General features: G+C 45.9%; 2 protein-coding genes across 2 annotated transcripts; one reads left to right on the plus strand and one right to left on the minus strand.

Annotated features, from left to right (window-relative positions):
• Positions 1 to 472: 472 nt before the first annotated feature.
• Positions 473 to 4,374, minus strand: med4 (mediator complex subunit 4). Its single transcript, XM_053439813.1, has 7 exons — positions 2,899 to 4,374; positions 2,736 to 2,802; positions 2,489 to 2,659; positions 1,671 to 1,728; positions 1,482 to 1,568; positions 1,272 to 1,403; positions 473 to 1,166 (listed from the first exon to the last, which is right to left on the minus strand). The coding sequence occupies exons 1-7, from the start codon at positions 2,970 to 2,972 to the stop codon at positions 994 to 996; spliced, it is 762 nt and encodes a 253-aa protein (XP_053295788.1). The 5' UTR covers positions 2,973 to 4,374; the 3' UTR covers positions 473 to 993.
• Positions 4,375 to 4,764: 390 nt separating this feature from the next.
• On the plus strand, positions 4,765 to 15,200 carry itm2bb (integral membrane protein 2Bb). The gene is made up of 7 exons (XM_053439812.1): positions 4,765 to 5,016; positions 11,592 to 11,723; positions 12,426 to 12,494; positions 12,967 to 13,116; positions 13,218 to 13,328; positions 14,110 to 14,260; positions 14,420 to 15,200. The coding sequence occupies exons 1-7, from the start codon at positions 4,933 to 4,935 to the stop codon at positions 14,506 to 14,508; spliced, it is 786 nt and encodes a 261-aa protein (XP_053295787.1). The 5' UTR covers positions 4,765 to 4,932; the 3' UTR covers positions 14,509 to 15,200.
• The last annotated feature ends 404 nt before the right edge of the window (positions 15,201 to 15,604 follow it).

Consider the following 15,604-nt stretch of genomic DNA (forward strand, 5'->3'; position numbering starts at 1 on the left):
GTCCGCACCACATCCCCCAAACCCATATATATCATTCCTCTGAATGTCAAATCTTTTTCATTAAATCCATGAATTATTCTCTGAGAAATCAATGAAAATGTTAAAGAAAATGGTCCCATTTTAAAAACCTGTGTCTTCTCTCTTGATAAACAGAACAGTTCATGTCATTAGTGAACTCAGAGTCCTGGTTGGTGTCTGGTGAAGTAATAAAGTTGCTTCTGTTGTATAGTGACGGGTCAACAGGGACTGAGGAAGTTCACCCAGATACTCTTCTTTTTAATATTTGGATATTAGGTCTTTCGTTTCTGTAGCTTCATGAATATCACTGTCTGCTGCAGTTACTAAATGAACAGCAGGTAGAATGTCTCAGTCGTATGAATCCGTCTCCGCTCGGCAGCTGGAAGTTCACGGAGTCATCCTCAGGGGAGCAGGAAACTCAAACAGCACCAGATTTCAACCACTGACAAAAACACATTTTAAAAAGTAGGATTTATTTACAGGGAGGAGTATCTACAGGATTCTTTACACAAAGGTAAAATAACACCATGTATCTGTATCATACTAAGAACACACAGGCTGCAGTGAACAGACCTCGGACCTGACTTCATCTCCTTTTCAGAGGAACATCAGACTGATTCTGTTCATGAAGACGATAAGGAGGACTCACTTGGTTTCCATTCACTTTAAACCAAACTGTCTAAACAATAGAAACAGAAAAATAACAGAGGACATTAAGTTGCTCTGGTTTGTAGGAAGCGTCTCTGAAGCTCTTTACAGGAGCAGGTGGACTTCCTCACTCCGTCCAGGTTCAGAAGGATCCGACTCTGAACTGTGCAGCAAATATAAAGCTACAGCTGCTTCGTCACAAAGAGTCTTTTGGTCTCATGGGATTTAACATGTTGGAGTCTCAACTTTAATTTAATGACCAGAGGTGAAGAGGTTTGACCAGTTACACACACACACACGCGTACGCACACACACACACACACACACTCAGTCAGAATCACTGCTGCTGCTGGAGGAATCTGTCGACATGGCCTCCACATCGTCCTCGTTCTCCTTGTTATGACCAGGGGGCTCTAGGCCGAAGTCATTGCCGTGGTGAGGAGGCAGCATTCCCACGGAGACGTCTGAGGACTGCCAGGGGTAGTGAGGCGTCAGGACGTCTGGGGGGACAGAGGAGGACTGATGGTTATTAAGCGAAAGGCACCGAAGCCATTTTCAGACAAGAACCGTGGATTTTTTGACAGTGGAGATGGAGCTTCAGTTACCTGGTAACCTTCCAGCAGCCAGAGCATCACCAGGCAGATGTCCGTTCACGCCATTGGTCGGCATGTTGGCCATGTGACCCAGCATCCCGCTGCGCATTTCCAGGTCAGTCGGGTACGGTCTGCGTGGATCACCTGCGACAATCATAAGAGTTAACAGCCAGGTGAAGTAAGACTCCTGCTGGTGACCAGAGGCTACTGCGTGGGTCTTACCTGGAACCCAGTTGAGAGGAGCACACACGGCGTTACTGGCGCTGATTCTGTGAGCATACTTGATGATTTCTTCTGATGAGATACTTCCTGTGGAGATAAGGGAAACAACTCAAGACAGAGGACAAAGCGTTCAGACACGAGACCAGAGTGGACGACCTGAGTGTGGGTCCGACTGACGTGGTAGCTCACCCTTCCTGGCTTTGTCAATAGATTTGAGTTTCTCCTTCGCCTGGTAAACAGCAGTGGCCTTGAGAAGAGACAGAGGAGGAAACGATTCAAATGATCTGAGGTTTCACGTGTCAACAGGAAGTAGTTAACACACAAATAACATCATTATAACTTGTCTCTAAAGACGACTTCAACACTAATGACAGAATTCTGTAGTTAGTGTTTGTGAAGCAGCAGCAGGTTGTTGGGTCCGACGCGTTCAAACAGGGGCATGTGTGAACATCATGCGAGGGGCGGAGCCTGTAGAGCAGCAGGAGGCGGGACATGACGTATAAACTCTGCTGTGGAAAGATCAGTGTTGTTGTTTACAGCTCGTCCACACCGGAGTCGGCCCTCATCACCAGAAGATCTGGAACCTCCTCGTGTTTCCAAGTTGACGTCTTCGTCTTCTACGTGTCCAGCTCCTCTTCTTCATCCTGAGATGTTTGTGTTCTTCAGGTTTCACTGGGAAGCTTCCACACATTGTCCTGCTGGTTCCATGTTACACACATTTTACATGTTACACACATTTTACCAGGAGGCTGCAGGAGAAGATCCAGAACATGTCCAGAGACACTGACTCAGACATTAGTTCTCACATAGAGAACCGGCAGAACATGTGAGGAACATGTCAGGAACATGTCAGGAACATGTCAGGAACATGTCAGGAGAATATCTGGACTGCAGTGAAAGTCTGAAAGCAGCTTCAAATGACAAACATCTTCTTAACAACATCTGACCAACAGTGGACCGGGGACAGACAGACGGAGGACACCTGGACACAGCGCGGGGCCACTCACCAGGATGTGCTCGGCCTCCTTCAGCTGCTTCTGGAGCTGCTGGATGTCGCTGTCTCTCTTCTCCACCTCCTTCTCCAGCAGCTGCATCTCCTGGTGCACCGTCCCCTGCTGCTGAGCCACCTCCATCAGCTCCTGGAACTCCCGGTCCCTCTGCACCAGCAGCTGCAGGACCTGTGGACAAAGACCCGTGATTAGTGACCCTGGCTGAGTGTCCCCCGGTGCCTCCTCTGTGTCCTCCTGCTGTTACCTGGACGTCTTCTCCGGTCTGAAGCAGCTTCTGGCTCCGGGACAGAGCCAGCATCTCGATCAGCTCCCTGCAACCACACACACTTTGAATCAAACACGAACCAGCGCAGCGGGAAGCAGCGTGAACTCTGCGGTGGGAACAGACGCTTCCGGGTCGCACTTACCGGGAGAGAACCTCTAAATCCTCCACCACAGCCAGCAGCCGCTCTTTCGTTGACTTCTCCGCCGCCGACGCCATGTTGGAGTCCCGTCGCTGCTGCGCAGGACAGGAAGTGACGCTTCATCCTCTTCGCAGCACGACCCGCCCCCTGCTCGGCCTCTGATTGGCTTATCCGGAGTGTCTCGCTCTCACTGTAACCAATCGTGACATTGTATTACTAAACCCAACTCACGTTGAAAAGATATTAGCCAATCAGAGGCGGGTGTTTCAGCAGAGTAGTTTTCTTCTTGATAAACTGAATCATGATGAGAGAACAACATTAACATCTATTAAACACGGATGTTAAAGAAACACGTAAAGTTAGTTTAGAGTTAACCTGCAGCTAACCAGCAGTTAGCATTGGATGGTTAACAGTGTGAGATAAAGAGCAGAGAGATAATGTATAGAGTTAACCTGCAGCTAACCAGCAGTTAGCATTGGATGGTTAACAGTGTGAGATAAAGAGCAGAGAGATAATGTATAGAGTTAACCTGCAGCTAACCCTAACCCTAGCATTTAGCTTTACTTACTTCAGAGCTAATCCGAAGAAAAGTGTAAAAACCTGCCAAACCTGTAGTTTGAATCAAGGTAATGGTGCATTTCATCTGGTGGCCTGTTGGTGGCGTCATGCTACCTTTGTGATATCAGAGAAACCAGTTCAGCAAGGTGAAACTGTTCTGGTTGAACTGTGTGTTTCTGTCCGAAGGCGTCTCAGTGACTCTTATCTTTACTTAAACATTATTTGACAGTGGCACAGTTAATAATCGCAGCAGTTTCTTAGTCTCACAGCAAAGTGGAACATATTTGTAAAGTTGATTATTGTGCCTTTCAGAATCTTTTAAACTTTTTTCACTTGTTATTATTTTTCATCAGTCTGAGATTTAACTGCAGGTTCTCACCTGGATCAGTAGCTTCTGAGCAAACACAATGTAGAACACAGAATCAGCGACGTCTTTTCAATTTCTTAAAATGCAGGTTATGAAGGGTTTTATTAATGTGAATAGGCATTTTACTACCTACACACTTTGTCTATTTTGTTGTTATTCTTTTAATATTGAACTTTATAGATTAATTTATAAATCTCCAGCTGCTTCACTTGTGTACGGAATTTTGTCTCGGTGTGAACGGGGGATGACGCTCCGGACCTGGCAACCCTTTCCAGGTGTCAGCTGACTTCTGTTGACGTTCAGCTGGAAACACAAACAATAGGTTCCTGGGCCGGAAACATCGAGGTCACCTTCAAAGTAAGAGTAGGGCTCATTTGGAAGGCTCTGATGAAACCAGCGGATTGCTTAGTTTTAAATCTTTACAGCTCACCTGTCAATCAACTCAACTTTACCTGTGTTGCATCATCATTAGGGGCGTGGTTCAAAGTCAAAGCGAGACTGGTGGGGTTGGGGAAAGTGAAATGTTTTGACAAAGTTGAATTACCCTCATATTTCATGATATATGTGTATATAGACAAGTGTGTGTATATAAATGCATATATATATGTGTCTGTATACATTTACTCTATGTTTGTGTATGTACATATATATGTGTTTATATTTCTGAATGAATTCAACAAGGTACAAGTCATAAAAGAAAATGGAATGAAATTGTAAAATGTCTCACTGCTAAACTACAGTTGAGATTATTAGTCTTTATTTTTAAGCGTTTACTTTTATCCTTGTCTTGATTTTACTCTTACTGTGATGAATAAATAAATATGAATGAGATCGGTTATCACTAAATGATGGTTCTTCATGATTCATGTGTTTCCTCTCCTGCTCTCACAGGGAACGTTGCCAGGGCGGACAGTTGTGCTTTTGTTGTGAAGCCTTCCCGGAAGCCGTCATGCGTTGATTAGCGCTGGGGCTCAGAGACGAGCAGGACTTTACTCCGGAGCGACTCTCCCGTTCCCTCCGTACTTCCCGCTGCTTCCTCGGTGTTTCCACGGTGTTTTCTCGGTGTTCCGGTGTTTGTCCAGTGGTATCACGTGTTCTCGGTCGCTCTCACGATGGTGAAAGTTTCTTTTAACGCGGCTCTGACGCAGAAAGACGTGAAGAAGGACGTGGAAACTCTTCTTCCTACGGAGGACGCGGTGAGTAGAAAATGGCCAACGGAAGTTACCACGCAGTGAAAACACAGGAGAAGTTCTCTTCCCGGTTCCTTCTTTGTGTTCGCGTGTCTTTTCCGGTCCGGCGGTTATAACACGTTTACATATAAACATGTTCACGTGTCGTCTTTAAGTCTTTCAACAGTTCCGGTAAAGATTCGTGAGGAAAACACGGACATTGGTGTAAACGTCTCTCTGGTTGTTTAGCTCTGGAAAAACTAACGTGTGTTTTTAAAGCTGCTTTCAAACCTGCACTGAACTCCGGAGAATCTCCCCCGGGGCGGCAAGACGCTCCGAATGTTAATGTCTGAGAGGATCCGGACTTTCTCTAGAGATTCTCCTGAGTGTAATTCCGGATAATGTTAACCCGTGACAGAAAACATAAACAAACAAATGTCAGGATGAGAAAGTGGAGCTGATATAAAGTTAAACGTGATCTCTGCAGCAGAAGGAGTTTGTCACTTCCTGCTTCGGTCAGCTGCTCCACTCTTCACCGGAACGCTCCGGAGACAAACTCCTGATAAAGTCCGGACCCAGCTGATTCTCTTTAATATGACGACAGCTCAGGAGAGAGCTCTGTTTCGCTGAGCACGTGCAGAGTGACGTGAGACCTCTGTGCTCATCCCACCTGGTGGATCTGCACTGAGACGAGTCCTCGTGTTGTGTAACAGAGTTAGAAACCCACGTTGTTCATACTGAATATGAAGTTATGGATTTGAATCGTGCAGAGTCTGGAAGCTGCAGCTGAGTCTCCCCCCCCCCCCCGGACCGGCCTCAAGCTGTGGTTATCAGAAACAGGAAGTTCACGTTTCAGAGCTGCAGAGTCACTTTGTTGTTGAACATGAGAATCAACTTCACATGAGAGATAAGCAGTGAGAGCGGTTTCTCACATGTGGGATCTTTGTGGGATCTCTGAGCTGTGACGGATATTTTCTGCTCACACGTTGAATTCGACTTCCGGTGCGGTGGCGGCTGGGACCTGGTTTGGTTAACCCCCCCCCCCCCTTCTCTTTTCTGGATATCCGCAGTTGGATGTTTTCTTTCTGGGGAGAGAAGTTGACTCAAACGTTTTCATTGTCGTGGTTTGCAGTTTATTAATAAGACTGTTAATGTTGGAGCTCATGTGACACGGTGGTAAAGTGTTCCAGCAGCTGCGACCACAGAAAGTGCTTCAATTAGCAGGTCCGAGCTGGAACACCTGACTCCTGATCAGCTGCTAATGAGTGAGAAGGTCAGATCAGCTGCTCCTCTCTCCTCCTCAGTGCTGATTGGATCATGTGGATCGACCAGGAGACCACGTCCAGCTGCTTTTAATAATCATCAGCAACAATAACAGATCAGAATCGTCTCAGTCAATAATTCATGTTAAAACTGCGACTCCGTCCCAAACCATCTCACACAGATGCATTCTGGGAGAACCTACATGCAAAAGCCACACAACAGAAACACTAAAGCAAATAGATGAAATCAAATATTTAAAATGTCCTGAGGATAAAAAGGGTTAGTACTCGAGCAAATACTTGTTTTGTGACGAGTCGAGTTTCCTGTGAAGATTCACATGATGTTCAGCTTCAGGTTGTTCACACACGATAAACAGACCAGGAGGATTATCTAGGTCGAGCTCGTCTTCACGCTTCGTTTAGCTTCTTCCTCAACGAGTCTCATAACAAGTCCACACACATGTTCATCTCTCCAACGGCTTCAAACCAGTTCCACTGACGATTGTTATTTACTCTATTATTATCTGAAGAGAGAAAACTAAATGTTTTCATCTGTCTCGTTCAGGTTTCTGTCACATGACAAAGAAAATCAACAAATCCTCACCTTTAAGACATTTGACTTTAACATGAATACAATCTGGACACAGTTGAGGTTATAAAGTAAAATCATATTTTAGTATTTAATTAATATCTACATTATGTGTTATTGTACATATGCCACATGTGACACGAGTCTGTCACACTTCCCATCAGCGTTTAACTTAATTAAAGACAACATGTACAATTTGTTCATATTTAACGTTCAAGTTCAATATATTTGGTTGAATGTGTTTTTGTTTTAAACTGTAAAACATCAAACCTCTGTTAGGTTTCTTTGTGTTAAGTGTTTAATAAGCAGGTCTCAGGAAACAGTTTTATTTATGGTGAAACCTCAGAAGGACGCTTCACTCGTCTCCTCAGGATTAGATCCTCAGGTATTCAGCTTCTTATCGGTCAGATAATCTCAGTTTGAATCAGATTAACAGTTTATTTCCTGCTTCCGTCTTTGTGCTGACTCGTTTATGGATTTATCCTTTAATGAGGTATAAACTTTAAATCGTCTCATGAGGCTGTTTGGTCAAAGTAGGTTTCATCAACAGCCTCAGTAGAAGCTTTAGTTGAAGTAAGATCGTTTCTGATGAAGCAGAAACCAGACTCCACATTAGAAACCTGGAAGAACAGGATTTCTGCTCTTTGTGTTGTTGTGTGGTAAATAACACAACACTGGTGATGTTGACCTCTGCTTGTGTCGACTGAAATCGAAAGTGCGTGTATGTGACGTAAATCTGTATTTTGACAGAGCTGACTGTAAACACCAATCAGTCATGTTGATGATCTTGATTTAACTGGAGTCGGTGAACCAGTCGTGTGTAAATGGGGGATCTTTGTTATCGTGCTGTATGGGGGGGGGGGGGGTAAATATACTTTTTCTTCCTGGTACATATAATTCACTGAAGCCCTTTGCCCTCGCTGCTGAACCGAGGGGGGGGGGGGGGGGGGCGTGTCTGTTCTGTGATGTTTCACTTCATGACGCTTCACTGTGATCGATATAATGACCTCCATGTTGTTTATGTGAATCTCACGGAGTCGCCTGAGTTTGTTCACCAGGTGAATGTGAAGCAGCTCCTGTCTTCAGTTCAGTGACACAGCAAACGGACGGATTAGTGTCCCTCCTGTGTGTCCCTCCTGTGTGTGTGTCCCTCCTGTGTGTGTGTCCCTCCTGTGTGTGTGTCCCTCCTGTGTGTGTGTCCTCCTGTGTGTGTGTCCTCCTGTGTGTCCCTCCTGTGTGTCCCTCCTGTGTGTCTCTCCTGTGTGTCCCTCCTGTGTGTCCCTCCTGTGTGTCCGTCCTGTGTGTCCTCCTGTGTGTGTTTCCCTCCTGTGTGTGTGTCCCTCCTGTGTGTGTGTCCTCCTGTGTGTGTGTCCCTCCTGTGTGTGTGTCCCTCCTGTGTGTGTGTCCGTCCTGTGTGTCCTCCTGTGTGTGTGTCCCTCCTGTGTGTGTGTGTGTCCCTCCTGTGTGTCCCTCCTGTGTGTCCTCCTGTGTGTCCTCCCGCTGCCCCTCAGGCCTGCAGACCGCTTGAAGAGGATTAGGGTCTAATCAGTCAGATGGATTCACCCGACTCCCACTGGGCACCAGACTGCAAAACTCCACAAGATGGAGGATTAACGGAGCGGGCAGATAAACAGGGAGCGGAGGACGACCCCCCCCCCCCCCCCCCCCCCCCCCCCCATCAGCCCCGAGGCCCGTCACCTTTCCCCCACAGCACAGCTCCTGTCCGTCACAGTCAGGAGGTCCTGTACCCTCCTAATGTCTGTGATAAACATTGAAGCTGTGGTTGTGGTCAGCCGCGGGCGTGACAACGTTTGAATCCGGTTTCCTGAGAAACGCTTTGCCTCCGTGCCACGAACCTGCAGCGCTCCACGTAGACGGGTTATTATGTGACTGCAGTTCCAGTCTAGTAGAAGCTTTAATAACACATCACGTTATAAATGTTAATGAATGAAAACACTTAACAGAAAAACTACAATTTAATTGAGCATGAAAATAATGAAGATAAATGAGAAACTCAGGATGAAGCTGCTGTGACTTATTCTCACCATCATGTTTCTAACCCGTCACTACAGACAGAACCAGAAGATCACAGACCGTCTGTGCCTGAACTCTTTATACACAACCGTTTCAACTGGAGGCTGCAGAGTTTGATTGTCAGATTGTGTGTTTGTTGTGTCGGGTCACGAGGATGGAGTTTCACGTGAAGCCAGGAGACTGAAACCAGACCTGTCCTCCTGGACACTGAGATGGATCCGTCTCCACAGAGACGCTGGTCTCAGGTGGAGACTGATCCGCTTAAAGAGCTTTACTGCACGACCTGGTCCAGGATCAGTGAAACAGAGAATACTGTTAACACACATGGAGAAAATACAACATCTAGCAACATCTGAAAACACACAATACTGAAACAGACGCAACAAGACACAACATGTTGCTGAAGGCATAGTTCAACGACTACTTTTGAATTCACATTCCTCTAGATTATCACTGGGGAGAGTTCATACCTGCAACATATGACACAAACACGTGAACACAAGTCTTTGTGTTGTTGTTCACTGCCACAAGGCTGATGAATACACAACCTCCCTGGTGGAAGTGAGAACTCTGACAAAACCGTTAACTTCTTTTGGCTTTAATTTGACACTTTTCTTTATATTTAAGAGTCTTGAACCTGTCAACCAAAAATAATTAAGTTATCATAAAATCTCTGAGGGAACGTCTTGTTCCCCTTGTGTGTGTGTGACGTCGGTAAACTGTGTGTGTGTGTGTGTTGCTGGCCCACGGGCCTGTCAGATCTTGTTGCTGCAGCAGAGTTGTGAAATAGAAACGAAGGATCAGAGAGTTTCTGACACAGTTGATCTGTGTTTACATCGTTGGGTGTGTTTTTATTTTTGTGTTAAACTAAATGTCAGTAGAGAAAAAGTTTGTTATGCTCTGAACTGGACCGATTCTCTCAGCGCCCTCTGTCGACAGAGCAGAGTTAGCTCCTCCCCCTGTTTGTCTGTTTGTGTGTTTGTTAGCAGTAACACAATAACTACTGAATTCAGTGTATTCCCATCTTAAGGCTCAAGGATGAAACAGGATCCAGGATTTATTTTCACTTTCTTGAACTTTGTGTTTTTATTCCAAGTGGTCGGAGGTTTTCAACACAACGTCGTTTGTTACACACATTCTGTTGAATGTAAGGAGTAGATTTAGGGGGTCAAAGGTCAGTGATGATAGAGTTGGGACATTTGGAGCTGATCCAAATAACAATCCAGACATGACAGAAGTGGAAGTTGTATCATTGGGGCATTTGGAGCTGTTCAGATGTTTCACACATCACAACCTGCTGGAGATCGATTCTGAGCTGTTCCATGTTGATTCTGTTTCCCCTCCACTTCCTCTTTGGTGAGGAAATGCTCAGTTTGTTCTGTCCCAACATCCATCACGTCCAGGAGCGGTTCACACATCTCCTGTGTGGTTGAAGGTCAGAAGAGACGCAGCTCTTCCTGTTCCCCTTGTGCTTTGTCCTTCCTTGTTTTTATATCTGAGCAGGAAATGGAAAGCTGGGGCCGCCTTTATAATAACATAGAAGAAGAAGAACCTGCTTTACTGAGCGAGCTGGTGATTGTTAATAATTTGTTGGACCAATCACAGGACGTAGAGACAGCATTAAACAATAGAAGAAGAGGAAGTAGCTCCAGTCTTCACCTCTGATGTCACGTTTATTCACTCAGCTGTTTGAACGACTTCTGGGAACATTTCATTTGTGACATTTGAGTGAAGGATTCAGTGATTGTTGGAAATGAAAAGTAGTTTATCATCTAATCGTTAGTTGTGTGATCAGTTAGTTGCAGCTCAGTTCCACTGGTGACAGTGATTGTTACACCGGACCAAAACAATGAAGGGACGACTTAAGTCACAAATCAGATCTTGATGAACGAATTATTCAAGTTGAAAATCTTCACTGATTCATTCTATAACTTGTTGAGAACAAAATGATAGAACAACGGCCGATGGAAAACAAAGTCATTAACCCGCTCAGGGCCCAATTCAAAGTCCTACCGAAGTCAAAGACAAGAGACCAATCCAACTGGACCTATCACAGCAGCTCACTTTGATGTGATAGGTCCAGTTGGATTGGTCTCAGCTCTTGCCCCCCCCCACTCTAACTTGCACAGAGCAGGTGAAAGTGATTCACCAAACGGACAGATTGATAACTGCTCATTCTTCTGAGCAGTTCCTCTATCGACTGGGAATTCCTCAGTGGAGCAGATGAAATGACATCAGGGGAAGTTTGTGTTGAAAATAAACTTTGATGTGAAAGTGAAACCACAGTTTCTGTTTTGAGACACTGGTTAAAAAACGCTGTGCTCGTTCAGGGGAACGTGGACCGAGCAGCAGAGCTTCATGAACGAGTCCTGGAAGTTTCCCGTCATCACGACATGTTGGGACTCACCCTTCAAATGTGTCGGGTTTCATCATGTGGGTCAGAGTCCAGGGGCTGATAAACCTGTTTGATTCTCCACCACCCAAACCATCCACTGCTCTCTGGCTAATTTCCTCTTGTGTGACGGTTAATCTGTTCTGTTTAACATGTTGAGATAAAAGTGAAACTGAATCTTTAACCGGGTTTTAAATGCAGAAAAACAAACTTTAAGAACAAAACCTGGAAACTGAACTTGTGAAAGTAAAGAAAGCGATTTGTCATAAGTTATAAACATTCAGTCTTCGTCACATCATCTTCCTCTTCCTCTTGTGTCCTGCAGGATGCGGAGGCAGCTGTGCCGGTGCGTCACCAGTCCCGGGCCTGGTGCTGGTGCATGTGTCTGGGTCTGGCCCTCATGTTGTCTGGAGTGGTGGTGGGTGGAGCGTACCTGTACCGCTACTACATCCTGGAGGTGAGCCGGGTTCACATGGAGAAAGACACAGACACACATATATCAGCAGATGTGACAAAGACATGTGATTGAGGTTTTGATATTGACAGTTCAACCATCATCTTTATTATAAACAACAATAAATGAAAAGAAACACAAACAATTAAATAAATAGAGATCAATGCACATTGTGCTTTGTTCATTTAGTAAAATAACAGATTCTATATCAGCAAACACTGACACCGACGTGTCTGTGAATGACTTGTATCAGCCATAAATCAGACTCTCATAATATCAATAATGATAATAAATATAAAAACTGCACCAACACCTCTTAAAACAAACTGAAGGAGGAGGATTTACTCAGTTTTATCCTTGTTTTCTAATAAAACTCAAACGTAATGGAGCCACGAGGATTGAAAAGAAGCGCAGGAGATCCGAGGCGACAGGTTCCGACAGGTAACTGGTTCCTGTTCAGGTCCGACTCCACCCGGCGACCGGGGGGGTGAGGCCACGGGTCTGAACACGTCCGCTGGTCTGTTCCAGTTTGAGGAGTTTCCTCCTCCGGTGGTGTTCGGGTGGCGTGAGGATGACGAGCTGCTGCCGTCATCCAACCGGAGAAAAGAAAAATAAGAGAACTCGTCTGTGTGGAACAAAAGTAACTAATGTTGCTGCTGCACTTCCTGTTGAAAACTGACTTTGCTTTCCCCCTCGTCCCGGCAGGAGAGTCCAGTGTTTGTGTGCGGAGTTCACTACCGCGAGGGAGACTTCATGATCCGAGAGGAAGAGGAGGTACGATACAACACATCTGCTCTTCCTCACTGAACTCCAGCTTCATTCATCTTTACAGCGTCCCAGTGGAAGAAGGCATTATATTACAGCCTGTCCCATTCTTGTGAAGACGTATCTCAATAAAGTCTTAAGATAAGTTATAAATATTAGACTAAGTTAGTCCAAGCTGTTCAGATCCAGCCTCTGACCTGAGAGACGGCTGATATCTGAACTCTGCCTCTCGGGAGTTTCTCTAAATGTTGACGTGTCGTCACTTGGACTCAAAGATGAAGGATTAGATTTCAGTGGTCAAAGGTCCCAGTGACCTCATGCATGTAGACTGGAACTCCACTGGTTGACAAAGAGACACAACCAGGCTGCGGGAAGTGAAACGTTGAAAGTACATTTTTAATGAAAATGCTTAAATCTGCTGCTTGGACCAGTAAACGATGAACCACTGACTGGTTGATTAACTGGTGTCGCTGGTCTGCAGGTGGGCGTGGAGCTGCCGAACCAGTTCCACCTGCGACAGCTGGAGGAGAGGATCCGGGTGATGGAGAAGGAGCAGGTTGAGCTCATCAGCGTCCCCGTGCCCGAGTTCGATGACGGAGACCCGGCCGACATCGTCCACGACTTCCAGAGGGTGAGACGAGGTCTCCTGTGTGAGGGGTCAGAGACGTTTGTGTTGATCGACCTGGTGTCCTGTTGTCAATGAATTAAAGTCCTGGTCGTCTTCTGTCTCAGAGGTTGACTGCCTACCTGGATCTGAGTCTGAACAAGTGCTACGTCATCCCGCTCAACACCTCCATCGTGATGCCTCCCAGAGACTTCCTGGAGCTGCTGGTCAACGTCAAGGTGAAACCAACGCTCCTCCAGGACTCAGGGACTATTATTACAGATTGTTCATGACATGTTTGAATCTGTCCTCTGTGGTCCTCGGTCCTCCTCATCTCCTCTCTCCTCCTCTGTCCTCTTCTCACCTCCTCTGTCCTCTTCTCACCTCCTCACTGCTCCTCTCTCCTCCTCTGTCCTCTTCTCACCTCCTCTGTCCTCTTCTCACCTCCTCTGTCCTCTTCTCACCTCCTCACTGCTCCTCTCTCCTCCTCTGTCCTCTTCTCACCTCCTCACTGCTCCTCTCTCCTCCTCTGTCCTCTCTCCTCCTCTGTCCTCTTCTCACCTCCTCTGTTCTCTTCTCACCTCCTCTGTCCTCTTCTCACCTCCTCACTGCTCCTCTCTCCTCCTCTGTCCTCTTCTCACCTCCTCTGTCCTCTTCTCACCTCCTCTGTCCTCTTCTCACCTCCTCACTGCTCCTCTCACCTACTCTGTCCTCCTCTCACCTCCGCTGTCCTCCTCTGTCCTCTTCTCACCTCCTCTGTTCTTTTCTCACCTCCTCTGTTCTTTTCTCACCTCCTCTCTGCTCCTCTCTCCTCCTCTGTCCTCCTCTCACCTCCTCTGTCCTCCTCTCACCTCCTCTCACCTCCTCACTGCTCCTCTCACCTACTCTGTCCTCTTCTCACCTCCTCTGTTCTCTTCTCTCCTCCTTTGTCCTCCTCTGTCCTCTTTTCTCCTCCTCTGTCCTCCTTTCTCCTCCTCTGTCCTCCTTTCTCCTCCTCTTCTCACCTCCTCTGTCCTCCAGGCTGGAACCTACCTGCCCCAGTCCTACCTGGTCCATGAGGAGATGATAGTGACGGAGCGCCTGGAGCATGTGGAGCAGCTCGGCTACTTCATCTACAACCTCTGCCGCGGCAAAGACACGTTCAAGCTGCAGCGCAGAGACAGGATTCTGGGTAAGAGCCTCTGATCGTCCTTCTTAACGAGCCAGTGAGCGGAGCTGCTTTCATGATGAAGCTAAATGTCTTCAGCCCGAGCATGGCTGCCTGAGGGACACCGTCTCCACCATGACAGGTCTTAACTTTGAGGTTAACCATGTCTCTCCGTCCCAACAGGCATGCAGAAGCGTGAAGCTCTGAACTGCCACAAGATCCGTCACTTCGAGAACACGTTCGTGGTGGAGACGCTGATCTGCGAGGCCTAGACGCCGGCTCCTCGCTGCTCGTCCAGTCAGTGGAGGGCAGAGGGTTTCTATTCTCACCTGTTTCTTCTGTCATCAGGTAGCTCGAGTGAGTGAGTGGGGGGGGGGGATGGAAGCTGTTTGGTGAATAATCAGTGATTGTGAAATAAAAGGTGAAGAGTCAAGTGTTTTCCACTTTCTGATGGGGGCGGCATTATCTTTCATAACTAGTTAAAATCAGCTGAGTATAAAATAGTAAATTATTTTAATCAAGGTAACATTTATAGCACAAACACGTTATTTTAGCACATGTGGGTAAATAAACAGTTTCTCTTTCAGTCCAGATTAAATTTCAAAGTAAAGGATTAACTTTTTGTACGACTCTTCTTGGTTTTTCAGTCCAGAGACTCTTGTGTTTTTGTATTTGTCTTCTTTAGTTATTAATTCACTGCATCTGTTCTTTCTTAACTGGAAAATGGTCTTAAAATAAGAGTGTAAACGTGCTGCTCTCGTTTAGCTTCGACAATAAAAAGTGCAGCGTAAGGAAAACAGGAAGTGGAGAGAGAGCTCACAGGAAACACACATATTTTTCCACCAGAGTTGTCGGTCGTTTTGTTTTGAATGTTATTCTTTGGAAAACTCTTCTTGTACTAATGTGTATATAATCTCTTAAAAGGATGTGACCAGACCAACACAATAAAAACAATAAAAACAAATGCAGTCGTCCTTCATGTTCTCCTTGTGTCAGTGGCATGTTATCATGTTGGTATTATCACTGTTATTAACATGTTATTGTGAAATTATTTGCATTTTGTTATGTTACCAGCATGTTATTATGTAAGTAGCATGTTATCCATGTTAATGCTGATACTTTAACTACATGATGCTTCATGGACTTTTACTGCAGTGACTGTGTCCACAGTCGTAACCTCAGAGGACTGACACTGGATCAGCTGTCACAGCCCTAAAGCTCTAATCACATGGACCTCACAGGAGGGGGGGGGGCACCTTGATGAATCAGAGCAGCAGCCATTTAACTTCACTGCTGCACATTTAGTAAAATCCACTTTCTCCATTGATAAAAACAAATTATGTTGCATTTTAATTCAAATGGAGGAAC

This window comes from Pleuronectes platessa, chromosome 14 (genome assembly GCF_947347685.1).
Source record: "Pleuronectes platessa chromosome 14, fPlePla1.1, whole genome shotgun sequence".
In the NCBI taxonomy this organism is placed as follows: Eukaryota; Metazoa; Chordata; class Actinopteri; order Pleuronectiformes; family Pleuronectidae; genus Pleuronectes; species Pleuronectes platessa.

What these genes read in the sequence shown, in the direction of transcription:
- itm2bb (XM_053439812.1), top strand. Translation starts at nt 4,933, where the DNA reads ATGGTGAAAGTTTCTTTTAACGCGGCTCTGACGCAGAAAGACGTGAAG. An exon ending in TGATCCGAGAGGAAGAGGAG is followed by an intron (nt 12,495 to 12,966) that starts GTACGATACAAC and finishes GCTGGTCTGCAG; the next exon opens with GTGGGCGTGGAGCTGCCGAA. An exon ending in GCGCAGAGACAGGATTCTGG is followed by an intron (nt 14,261 to 14,419) that starts GTAAGAGCCTCT and finishes CCGTCCCAACAG; the next exon opens with GCATGCAGAAGCGTGAAGCT.
- med4 (XM_053439813.1), bottom strand. Translation starts at nt 2,972, where the DNA reads ATGGCGTCGGCGGCGGAGAAGTCAACGAAAGAGCGGCTGCTGGCTGTG. An exon ending in AGACCGGAGAAGACGTCCAG is followed by an intron (nt 2,660 to 2,735) that starts GTAACAGCAGGA and finishes CTTTGTCCACAG; the next exon opens with GTCCTGCAGCTGCTGGTGCA. An exon ending in TATTGACAAAGCCAGGAAGG is followed by an intron (nt 1,569 to 1,670) that starts GTGAGCTACCAC and finishes TTATCTCCACAG; the next exon opens with GAAGTATCTCATCAGAAGAA.